We start from the raw sequence: 12,996 nt of genomic DNA, 5'->3' as shown, positions 1-12,996 counted from the left end.
TAACAGGATTAGTTTTTCTTTACAAAACATAAAAATGCCACAATGCTACCATGCGCCTACCTGCACTCAGAAGGGAAATTAGATGCAGCCACCAGGAAGCGGGCCTTCATGCCAGGAAGTGAGAGGCCAACAGAGGAAACAGGCCTCCTTTTATTTATACTCCCCAGATGCTAATTGGATAAGCCGCCAGAGCAACAAAACAGACCCACCTTCACTGCAGCAAAGCGCATCGCTACATTAAGATAAAGGATAACAGTTAAAAACATTAGTCCACTTAATTTGTGTGTAAAGTGAAGTCCATTTGCTTCCTTTAAAACACAAGTAAACTTAACTTGGTAATTGGAATGAATATAGTCAAAATAGTTCAGAATTACACGTTTGTTTGACATGCTTATGTGACTAATGCAGTGTTTTATAGTATTTAAACAACAAATGCTTATTTGTTAAAACAAAAGGGGTTTATTGAGTTTGGGAACAGAGTAAAAATAATTAATTTATATACACACCTATATATAGATGAATTATTTTTACTCTCAGACAGCACAGTTGGGGCTTGGCAGAATACAAGGCAAAAACAATGCTGCATGCGTGAAAGTTTTGGCACATATGTAAAACAGAATGAGATCGAAAATGCATGAGCCTGACAGTCTGGTGTCCATTCATTGGTGCATCTCTGGTGTCTTGAAGGAAGATTTTATGGCAATAGACAAGTTTTAAAGTGGTGTGACTAGCTTATAACCTTGGGGGAGAAAGTTAAAAGATGAGTTCAGGATATGCTGCATGTTTCTTCTCCCCTCTCTCTTTTTCACCCTCTCTTTCCTTTCTATGTGTTCTTGTCCTCTGAGTCTTTCTCAAGGTTTCTTCCTGTTAAAAGGGGGTTTTCTTGCCACTCTTTGCCTTCCAGTGATTGTTCGAGGTCAGGCTCAGGGTCTCTGCAAAGCACCTAGAGACAATTTTGTTTGTAAAAGACGCTATACAAATAAAATAGAATTTAAGTAAAAATCCTCCTCCCACATTCTAAAGATGTGCTTGGTGGTCAATTGGTGACTCTAAAGTGCCCGTAGGTGTGTGTGTGAATGGTTGTTTGTCTGTATATTGCCCTGTGATGGACTGGTGACCTGTCCAGGGTGTACCCCGCTTCACATCTGTAGATAGCTGGGATAGGCTCCAGCCCCCCTGACTGCATTGCAGGACAAAGTGGGATAAGATGATGGATGGATGGATATAAATGCCCACTGTGTCCTTCAACTTCACAATGATGTGCAGCATGAAAATCAAAGTCAAAGTCAGCTTTGTTGTCAAATCTGCTATAATGTGCTGGAAATACAGAGAATCGAAATTGCATTACTCTCAACTCCACAACATATAACTAAGAACTTAAGATAAATATAGTGTAAAAAATGTACCTACAATGAGGCACACACAAAATACAAGGCACAAAATGAAGGCACAATGCCGTGAGAGTGCAAAAGATGTAATAGTGACATAATGTAAACAGTCCAGGGAATGGTTTAACTTATTAGCAGCTTATATGTGACTGGTATAAACTGACTAAGGTAAGCATCAGGTAACAACATTGATGCTTTCTTGTAGCACCAGCTGATTTAGCTGAAAAAGCTACAATCATTAAGCAGTTTGTGTGTGTAGGTGGGTGTAGGTGTTTCTTCCAGTGTGAAATAATGATGTGGTGGGCATGGTAAATATCGAAAGAGAGTATCCTAAAAATAATTTCTGTTTCTGTGCTGGTGGTGCACTTTGTGATTTATTTCAACTAGGAATAAAATCAGGTTCACAGTAAAAGAAAAATAGAAGAGAGATGTTAGTGGACGTTATATAATTTGTTTTGTCTAGTGTTAATACAATAATCCCACTTGGACCAAAACAACTAGACCAAGACCTCCAAATGAGCTCTTTTGCCAGTGATGCATCACCTGTAGCAAAAAAAATGTTTAAGACATAACACAATAATTTAAAATACCATAAAATAGATAAAAACAGTAGGTGCATATTTGCAGTCAGTGTTGTGCATGTATAATACTTGCTACTTCGCGCTACAAAGATGACTGTAAGGGAGTGTTGTGTGTTTGTGTTCACGGAAACATGGCTTAATGACAGCATCCCGGACTCCACCATTCAGCTCAACCGGCTAGCGTGTTTCAGAGCGGACAGAGCCTTGGTTGAAGGAGATAAGACCCGCGGCGGCGGGCTCTGTGTTTACATCAATGACTCTTGGTGGCAGGACGCTGTAGAGGTCTCCAAACACTGCTCACCACTTGTGGAGCTTATGATTATAAAGTGCCGGCCGTTTTACCTGCCACGGGAGTTTACAGCTATACTGATTGTAGCTGCATACATCCTACCGTGCTCCAACAACAACACCAGGAGTAACGCGTTGCATGAGGTCTACCTGCAGGTCAGTGAGCAGCAGACAGCCCACCCGGATGCTTTTCTCATCCTGGCAGGTGATTTCACCCATGCAGACCCCAAGACTGCGTTTCCAAAACTTCACAAACACATAGACTTTCCAACTTGTGGCAACAACACACTGGACAATGTTTACACCACCCAGAGGCGCATACAAAGCCCTCCCCCTCCCCCTGCCAGCATACAGACCACTGGTAAAAGCTGCCAAACCGGTCCGAAAAGAAGTGACAGTGTGGCCGGAGGGAGCCACAGGAGCTCTACAGGACTGACACAACAGACTGGGATGTGTTTTTAAGCAGGCTGCAACCCACAACACAAAAGATCACATCCTCTCCCACTGACCAGGTATTTTCCCTGTCCCGAGCCAGCGTGAAGACATCTCTCAGCCAGATCAATGCACGCAAAGCTCCTGGTCCTGACAACATACCTGGCCGTGTGCTCAGAGACTGTGCTGAGGAGCTCGCTGAGTTGTTCAGACATCTCACTAAGCCAGGCTGTTGTCCCAACCGGCTTCAAAGCCACCATGATCATCCCCGTGCCAAAGAAGTCCACCCCAACCTGCTTCAATGACTACCGTCCAGTAGCACTCAGACCCATCATCATGCAGTGCTTTGAACGGTTAGTCATGAAATACATCAAGACGGCCCTCCCTCCCTCCCTGCACCCATTCCAGTTTGCATATCGGCCCAACAGGTCAACCGATGATGCAGTTTCTACAGCACTCCACACAGCTCTCACCCACCTGGAAAATAAAGACTCAATTCAATTCAATTCAATTCAGTTTTATTTATATAGCGCATATTACAATCAGACATTGTCTCAAAGCGCTTCACAGGAACCCCCCTAAGAGCACTGTGGCAAGGAAAAACTCCCTTTAAGAGGAAGAAACCTTGAGCAGGACCCGTCAGCTTAAGGGGGAACCAGTCCTGCTGCTAGTCAGAGAGGATGAGGGAGAGAGAGAGAGAGAGAGAGAGAGAGAGGATGAAGGAGAAAGAGAGAGAGGGAGAGAGGAGCAAACATGATACAAACATGATACAGTACAGAGCAAACATGACAGCAAGATGAAACAGTGATTATATTGTAATAGATATCTATATATATCGTCGGTCCATAAGTAGGAATAGTAATTTGATAGTAAAGATGAGCAGCAGGGGCTAGTGAAGTCGATGAGCACAGGAGAGACTGCAGGTCAGTATGCAGGTCTTGAGACCTGCAAAGAGAGAGAGCGAGAGCGAGGCACAGAACTACAAGGAAGACAGTTAACACAGATTATGAGACGATATTACCCAGTATGATCCAGACTAAGGAGAGTGGAGGAGAGGTCAGAGGGTGTTCAGAGGATCGTGTTTGTGCCCCCCGACAACGTAGAGCAAGAGAGACTTCACGGGCCGGACTGCAGGTCATCATCCAGGTCTTGAGACCAGTGTGAGCCAGACTAAGGAGAGAAAAGGAGAGGTTAGAGGGTGAGAGGGAAACTGCTCAGTGGATCATGTTTGTGCCCCCCGACAACGTAGGCCTAGAGCAGCATAGCTGTGCTACACACTAGGTCTAAGGCTAACTGTACGCCTTACTAAACAGAAAAGTTTTAAGTCTAGTCTTAAAGGTGGAGGCAGTGTCTGCCTCTCGGACCCAGATTGGTAACTGGTTCCATAATAGCGGTGCCTGATAGCTGAAAGCTCGTCCTCCCATTCTACTTCTATGAATCCTAGGAACTACTAGTAAACCTGCACTCAGAGATCTGAGTGTCCTATTAGGAACATATGGTACAATCAGGTCCTGCAGATACAATGGAGCAAGTCCATGAAGAGCCTTGTAGGTTAGAAGAAGGATCTTGAAGTGTATTCTTGAGTCCACTGGGAGCCAGTGAAGAGACGCTAGGACAGGAGAGATATGATCCCTTTGGCTGCTTCCTGTCAGAACTCTAGCTGCTGCGTTCTGGATCAGCTGCAGACTGTTGATGGAGTAATGTGGACATCCTGACAATAAAGAGTTGCAGTAGTCCAGTCTTGAAGTGACAAAAGCATGGATGAGCTTTTCAGCATCACTCTGAGAGAGGATGCTCCTGATCTTAGTAATATTACGCAGGTGAAAGAAAGCGGTCCTGGAGACCTGCTTAATATGAGAGACAAACGACATGTCTTGATCAAAGATAACTCCAAGGTTCCTCACAGTCGTACTGGAGGCCAGAGTAATTCCATCCAGGGAGAAAGTATTATCTGATAAACTAGTTCTGAGATGTTTCGGTCCAAAAACAATGACCTCAGTCTTGTCCGAGTTTAATAGTAAAAAGTTGGAGGACATCCAGTCCTTTATGTCCTTTAGACACGCCTGTAGTCTGACTAGCGGCTCCGTTTCTTCAGGCTTCATGGATAAATACAGCTGGGTATCATCAGCATAACAATGAAAGTTTATGCCGTGCTTCTGGATGATGTATCCTAGAGGGAGCATGTAGAGGGTGAACAGGATCGGTCCGAGCACAGAACCCTGTGGAACACCGTGGTTAACCCTTGTACCTGTGGAAGACACATCGTTAGTGTGAACAAAATGAAATCTGTCAGATAAATATGATTTAAACCAGCGCAGTGCTGTTCCTGTAATCCTGATCTCGTGTTCCAATCTGTGTAGCAGGATGCGATGGTCTACGGTGTCGAAGGCAGCACTGAGATCCAGTAGAACGAGTACAGAGACGAGACCCCGGTCCGATGCCATGAGGAGGTCATTGGTGACTTTAAGCAGTGCTGTTTCTGTGCTGTGATGGGCTCTGAAACCAGACTGGAAAGCATCAAACAGACTGTTTCTACACAGGTGGTCGTTTAGCTGACTTACAACAGCTCTTTCGAGTAGTTTGGAGATAAAGGTGAGGTTGGAGATCGGTCTGTAGTTTCCTAGGACGTCCGGGTCCAGTGAAGGTTTTTTAAGTATCGGAATGATCACAGCAGTTTTAAAAGCCTGTGGTACATATCCTGTTTCCAGAGACAAGTTGATCTGTCCTAATATAGAGTCTCCGATCAGAGGAATAGCATCCTTGAGGAGCTGTGAAGGGATCGGATCCAGAAGACAGGTAGTAGGTTTAGACTTGCTGATGCTGGTGGTCAGCTCAGGGAGGCCGATGGGCGCGAAGCAGTCCAGAGTTAGATCAGGATCCATTTCCAGAAGTGGCGGTGTATCCTCAGCGGTCACAGAGAGATTGTGGTTGATTTGTCCTCTAATAGTGGTGATTTTATCAGTGAAGAAGCTCATGAAGTCTTCACTACTAAGAGCTGCAGGAATGCGAGGCTCCACAGAGCTGTGGCTCTTTGTCAGCCTGGCCACGGCGTTAAAGAGAAAGCGCGGGTTGTTCTTGTTTTCTTCTATTAGTGATGAATAGTAGGCTGTCCTGGCTTTACGAAGGGCCTTCTTATACTCATACGTTCAAATGCTGTTCATAGACTTCAGCTCAGCATTCAACACCATCATCCCACAGCAGCTCATCAACAAACTGGACCAGCTAGGGCTGAACACCTTGCTGTGCAACTGGCTGCTGGACTTCCTCACCGGGAGACCTCAGACAGTGCGGGTCGGCAGAAACACATCCAGCACCATCACAATGGGCTCCCCAAGGATGTGTGCTGAGCCCCCTCCTCTTCACACTGCTGACCCATGACTTTGTGAAGTTTGCGAACGACACAACTGTGGTGGGAGATGTGGAGATGTAACAAACTACAGAAATGAGGTGCACCTTCTGGCCACATGGTGCAGAGACCACAACCTCTCCCTGAACGAAGATGAAGGAAATGTTATGGATTTCAGGAGAGCACACAGTCAGCACACACCTCTGACCATCGACGGTGCTGCTGTGGAGCATCACAGGAGACCTCATTAACCCTTCACACTGCATCAGGAAAGAGACTGTGTAGCCTCCGGGTTAGACTGAGGGATAGCTTCATCCACCAGGCTGTGGGAAAGCTGAACTCTCCCTGCTGTGCCCCACTTTCTCTCTCTTCCCCCTACAAAAGTATGAAGTATTCTTTGATTGTTGCAATGTTTGTGAAGATGTAAACATTAGAGTATGTGTTTGGCTGTAGGATAAAAACAGCCGACTGCCGTTTGACTCTGGCGGTGTGTATTTTAGCAGCTCTGTCGTCTGCCTGTGGGCAAAAGTTCAAAAAGGTGGTAGCCCATGTAAGATGAGTCCTTAGTGATGTTCTTAGTTCTGCTGAGGTAGTGCAATGTTGCCAGTTCTTCCAGGGAGGGCAGAGGGCAGCCAGTGACTTTGAATAGCCCGAAAACCACATCGTAATGCAGTAGGTGAGGACTTTGAATAGTCACCCAACAGAATGCCAGCAGCTTCCTGTCCATGATGTTTTTTGCTGTGCTCTTTTTACAGTTTCTGTTGTGTTAGGTGACCATAAGAGGTCCTTAGATAGACATAGAAATTTGAAGGTTTTGAGTCTTTCCCCACAGACATCATTTATGCAGAATCCATGGATCCTCCAGAATAATCTCTTTTGTCTTGGTGTACAGAGTGTCACTTCGACTCTCTATACCTCGTCCCTGTGTGCTGACTCATCTCCCTCTGAGTTGAGCCCGATGATGGTTGTGTCATCTGCAAATTTGATGATGGTATTGGACGAGTGAGCCTGTGTGCAGTCATGTGTGTACAGAGACTGCACATAGACGGTGGTAGACCTAAATCCAGTAGTTTGCCAACCAGAATGTGTGAGATTTTTGTATTAAATGCTGAACTAGGTGCACACAAAATTACCCAATGTGCATGACTGAACAACAGGACTGGATCAACTGTCCCGATGATGATGACATGATGATGAAGATTATGCACATTCTGCATATTAAGTAGCCACATGTTTATGTTTAAGTTGTGTGTAGAAAGATAATGGAATTTGTTTCAGTTGTTTATAATGGTTATTTTGGATACATTTGAGTGTTTAATTAATACAGAGAGATTTAATATTAGATGTAATTTTGTGGACAAGTGGGACTAGTTTTTATTTTTTGTGTGTGATTTTATTTTCCTCTTGTTGCGGCAAATAGGTAAACCTTCCGATTAAATTTTCATCACCTTACAAGCAAGCGTCTCCTTTGTACCAGCCATCTAACCGTGGCTTCCTGTTCACCAAAACTATTCTCTACCTGAATCAGCGTCAAGTGTGGCCAGAATAGAGTGTTTTTTACAGTTATTGTTTAGGAGTATGCGTACCTCTCCTATCATTCAGGCTTTCTGGTCGGAAAACATTCTCTGTGCAGCACAGATGCACAGTTGTAAAACTGTCTCTGTGTATTCCACTAGGTCATATAGCCATAGGTTCCACTATATCCTGTGTAAACAAGTCCCAATTAGTGTTTTCAAAACAGTCCATCCTCAGGCAAGGTTGTAATGGTTACTGTAGATGATGCTGTAGTTATGTGATTACTGTCTGTTCAGTTCAGGCATACAATTGGCTGAGAAGGGGGCCAAGTGACTGTGTGAGAGTGGGGAGCCCTGTGTGTGTATGTGCGTGTGTCTGGGTAAGGGGGAGAGAGCACGGATGAGGAGAGTGGAGCCTGAGTTAGGAACAGTTAGTTCATTTTTGCTGTTTTGTTGTATTATTGTGTGGTTACGGCCATCAGTTATTGTTTAGGTCCCTGCAATAAAGCAACGGCTTGTTTCATTCATTATGTCATTCAATCCTTTTTATCAAGTCTAAATTTATTTCTTTCAGCTTCCCCAATAAGTGTTAAGGCAAAATGGTATTAGTGGGCCAATGTGATGCATTGGCTTACTATGCCGTTTGTTGATGCTTTTCTGTCCATTAGTTTGTCCCACATCTTTGATGTGAATGTCACAAAGCTTTTACCAAGCATGCTCCCATATCAGGAATAGTGTGCTAAAATGACATAAGCTTTGTATGAGGAGAGAGAGAGAGAGCCCTCTAGCTGTGCCGTACTTTACACAGAAACATTATTTGAAGTTTAAATGGGTCACAAGGCATAGAGCTTAATTTTCCGAAAACAAATACATTTGTGTTTCCAATTTTTATAGTTTTTCAGATCTTGCAGGTTAGGTTTATTTTTTTTCTTTAAAGTTTATTTAATATAAACTTTACATATAATAAACTTAATACATTACAAGGACAAACATGACAGGTTATTTTAATTGGAATGCTGGAAAAACTATATGTTGTATTTGGTTTTTAGCTGATATGTTGTTAAAGTTAATTATACTAGCACTACATATATGAACGACATAGGCAAGTGTTGACAGACACTGGATTTGTCAGATGGCCAGATGCAGGTAAGCATGCTGCATGTCTGGAGTCCTGTCAGAAACACGACAGGTTATTTTAAATACAAAAAAATATATATAGCGCACTAAAGATCTGTGCAATTATTATATATTTAATGAGCAGTAAATATGCATCTTTTACTGTTACCAGTAGTTGGCGCTGTGCAGGTAACTCATGAGCACGCAGATGTGTCCGGGGACGGACCGTTATGACATGAAAAAAAAATGAGGACGACGAAGTTTCCTGGCAAAGACTCGACAGTCGCCACCACCATGGGCAGCCTGATACAGGCGTCTGGACGTGTTCTGTATGTGTGCCAATTTTTATCTTCCTACTTCAAAAAAACCCCTATGGAGAGGGGTATTTAAATAATTCAAGGGGGCACCCTTGAGCTATTTTGCCCCGCCTACTTGCAAAAACCCCATCAGCTGCTAGGACACATTCCTGTGAATGTGTGTATGAATTTTTATGATGATAGAAGGTTGATAAGGTTATTAAAAACCTAAACTTATTGTCACGGCGAGAGATTGACAGTCGCAGCACCACCATACAGACGCCATTGCCTGTAGCTTCACAGCCAACATTGCGTAGCTTCACACCCTAGTTGGAAAGGCTATAGAGCAGAAACAAAGTTGATGCTGTCAACTATGTAGGAGCAATACACATCAGAGTAAAAAGTTACCAGCAGGGGGCGCCACGAGTAAGACAGGATTTCGACATATGAAGGCGTTCAGGGCAGAGCCCTCCTCATGCTCATAATGTTTGAAGACGTTTGGATAAAGTATACGGGCGTTCGAAAATTCATGGCAAAATCATGAATGACCGACAGATTTTGGCGAGCCACAGAGGCCATGCCCTTAGTAGGACTGTGTTTTTACTTGATTTGTGTACCAATCTGTCCACTTTTTCCACCCCTTATATTGGATATTTCTATATAAGAAAGGGAAAAAGAGTCTAATCTTTTTTATCCTTGCTGATAATATTAAGTAATGGTATAAAATAGTAAGCATTTTCTTCTTTTTTTCTGGCCTGCACCAGGGTTGATCTACACAACTGATATGTTGGACCGGGAAACAAAGGAGTCCTATTGGCTGACAGTGTATGCCAGTGACCATGGAGTGGTTCCTCAGTTCACCACCATTGAAGTATTTGTCCAGGTGGAGGATGTAAATGACAACGCCCCATTGACCTCAGAGCCACTGTACCGGCCCTCAGTGCCTGAAAATTCTCCACGTGATGTGTCAGTAATTCAAGTCCAGGTCCAGGACCCTGACGCCAACTCTGCTGACAGACTTAGCTATCGCATTATCAGTGGAAACCCACAGAATTTCTTCACCATCAACACCCACACTGGTGAGTACCCATAATGTTTAAGTCAGAAAGAAAAAAAACTAAATGTAAACAGCAAGTCATCAGGTGTGGACAGACAGTAGTGTGATTGTCCAGAGCAGCTAATGGTGTCAACAAAGGCAAGCAAATAATTCAAAACCTTTTAAATATAAATAGAATAGAAAATACTTATTCATTCATATTCATCCCAAGCTGGGAAATTTCACTATTGCAGCAGCAAAACATAGGCACTCAAGCATACTCAAAAAATATACCTCTAATGGTAAAAATTTGAACAGTATAAACATAAGTGCAGAAGCAAAAATTAGCAATTTGTAATGCAGGTATATGTATATAAGTCTAAATCGGATTGTGCAATTTGGTATGAAGATATAAAATGATATGATATATAAGCAATTTGAAATTTAAAAACCAAAACCTTGTGCAAAATCTGTCCCTTACAGCAGTGAGTGTGTGTTATCTCTGGCACAGAGATGAGGTGTTGTACCATCTTCCTGTAGCTTTCTGTGACAACGAAGCTGTCTGAGTCTTTTGGAAAAGGCGCTCCTTTGTCTGTCCAGTACAGGGAGGAGAGGGTGGTCAGGGTTATCCATGATGGATAACAGTTTGTTAAGTGTCCTCCACCACTGCTTCAAAGGACCTCAGCTTCCTCAGGAAGTAGAGTCTGCTGCAGGCCTTCTTATACACAGCTGTGCTGTTGGTCCTCCAGCTCAGTCTGCTGTCGATGGTCACTCCCAGGTACTTGTATTCCTCTACCATCTCCACATCCTTACCCAGGATGCAAAGGGGCTGTGATGCCATCCACCATCCAGGTGTGAGTGAGCTCACTGCAGCAGATAGATGACGGCATCATCCACCCCCAGACGCGGCTGGTAGGCAAACTGCAGAGGGTCCAGAGAAGATCTCACCTGCAGCCTAAGGTTAGCCAACACCAACCTCTCCAGCACCTTCATCACATGAGATGTGAGGAGCAACTGGGCGGTAATCACTGAGGCCAGATGGAGAATACTTCTTAGGTACAGGAACCAGGCAGGAGGCCTTCCAGAGGAGTGGCACCCTCTCCGGGCTGAGGCTCAGGTCTCTGGAAAACACAATAAGCTGCACTCACGGAACTCCCTCTGTGTGTTGATCAGCATCATTAGCTCGTCCGTCTTGTTTGCCAGAGAGCGTACAATACCTATGATGATTGATGCAACGACAGGCTTGTATCTCCTCTTCTTTGCCTTCACCTTTACTACAGCCCTGCATCCCCGGCGTCTCCTCCGTAGTTCCTTCGGGATATCATGCCAGCAGCAGTACAGGCTTACTCAGCGCTAACAGCTGTTCATGAGAATAAACAATGGGCCTGCCGCCGTGTGCGTTACTCTCGGTTATGAAAAGTAACAAAAGTAATAGTAAAAGTGAAAGAAAGAACTCGGTTTTCACAAAAACCATAGCTGCTCTGTTTGTGCTGTTGATAGTTTAAAAAAAGCTTTAAGAACAAGAGCTAGAAAAGTAATAAAACTGAATTTAATAAAATAACACGACGGGAGCTGCTGCAACAGGCGTAGGACAGAGCCTTTACTAATCATAAAGACTGTATTTTTACTAGTTTATTGAGTGCACAGCAGGTTAATGGTTACAGGTCACTGCTAAAAACTAAGGCAGTGATAAAAGTACCAAAAATTATTAGATGTATATTAAAAGCAGATCAGTATAACATTCAGAAATCTTTAGTGTAGACAAAAACACTATGGATAGCTTGATACCAATTTTTCATATCTGATACCACAACCTTCAGTCAAATCTTTTCTCCTCTCTTAAGGAAGTGTTGACAACACATTTGTATAGATGCATTTGGTTAAACTGCCTACATAATAAATAATATTTATATAATAATATGATAATAATTATTAGTTATACCTAATGACACCTAATGACAATAATTATATATAAATACAAATGTTGCAACCTGCTCACAACCACCTTGTTCTTTGGGATGTCACTGAAAATTTAATTACCTATTTACTGTTTTACTTTTATTTTACAATATCTGATTAGTAATTTTTGGATTGGGTCATCCCATGCTGTCCATCCTCTCTAAGGCCCATGGACTAATTCCATAGAATTAGGTTAGGTAAAGTAATTAGCCTGTGGTTATGTATGTGTGTATAATGTGCAAGTGAGCTAGTCTCACTGGGGTTCCTCTTGTCATATGTTGATGAAGATTCTTAGTCATCCAAGTCATTTTCATTTGTTGAACCTTTTTCTGGTCCCTTTCCTCATTGTTCCCTCAAGTGCAAGTTCTGCACTTACTCAATTTCTTCAGCGTTTTTCAGCAAATGCAGCAAGGTTTCAGCTTTTTCTGTAATTCAGAGCAAGTCATTTAGTATACAGCAATTGCATTTGTGTGTGTTCCTTCTAGTTTAATTGTTTTCTCTGTTGCTGTCTCAGGTCTGATCACTACTACCTCCCGGAAACTGGACCGCGAACAACAAGCAGAGCATGTTTTAGAGGTAAGGATAATTATGTTGAAGTATTGGTCCTTCTATGATCAAAAGGGCTTGCTTGCCTAGCAAGTTCAAACATGTGTAAGGTTCATGGTCCACAGTCAATGACTGCAAGGTGTCCAGTTCCTGTGGCTGCTGGTGTAGGGTGTTTCTGCTGAAATGCAATTTCTGTGTTTCTCTGAGCATTGCATGGTCTGACTTTAAGGTTAAATTTCGAAGATGTTCACACTTTAACCCTAAGCTGCTCACAAATGTACCCTTTAGTAGGCACTTTTGCCCCTCATATTTTTCTTATGCCTGCAAAAGTTATGGCTGCAAGTTTTGGTTGTTAAAAAAAGTGTCCTGTGAACATGTGTGCCAACAGGATTGGCAGTAACGCATTACAAAAGTAACATCCATCCATCTATCTTCTGAACCTGCTTTGTCCTGTAGACATATTACAGTAAAAAAGTATTACAATTAATAACATT

General features: G+C 43.1%; 1 protein-coding gene across 1 annotated transcript in view; it reads left to right on the top strand.

The window, feature by feature from the left end:
* Positions 1-12,996, top strand: part of fat3a (FAT atypical cadherin 3a) — a 109,975-nt gene that overhangs the window by 50,291 nt on the left and 46,688 nt on the right. Inside the window, exons 3-4 of the mRNA XM_028419390.1 lie at positions 9,726-10,040; positions 12,471-12,532. Of these exons, the coding sequence (XP_028275191.1) occupies positions 9,726-10,040; positions 12,471-12,532 (377 nt within the window). The remainder of the gene's footprint in view (positions 1-9,725; positions 10,041-12,470; positions 12,533-12,996) is intronic.

Source organism: Parambassis ranga, chromosome 13 (genome assembly GCF_900634625.1).
Source record: "Parambassis ranga chromosome 13, fParRan2.1, whole genome shotgun sequence".
NCBI classification, from domain to species: Eukaryota; Metazoa; Chordata; class Actinopteri; family Ambassidae; genus Parambassis; species Parambassis ranga.
Note: the sequence above shows the minus strand (reverse complement) of the source record. Positions and strands in the feature narration are given on the sequence as shown.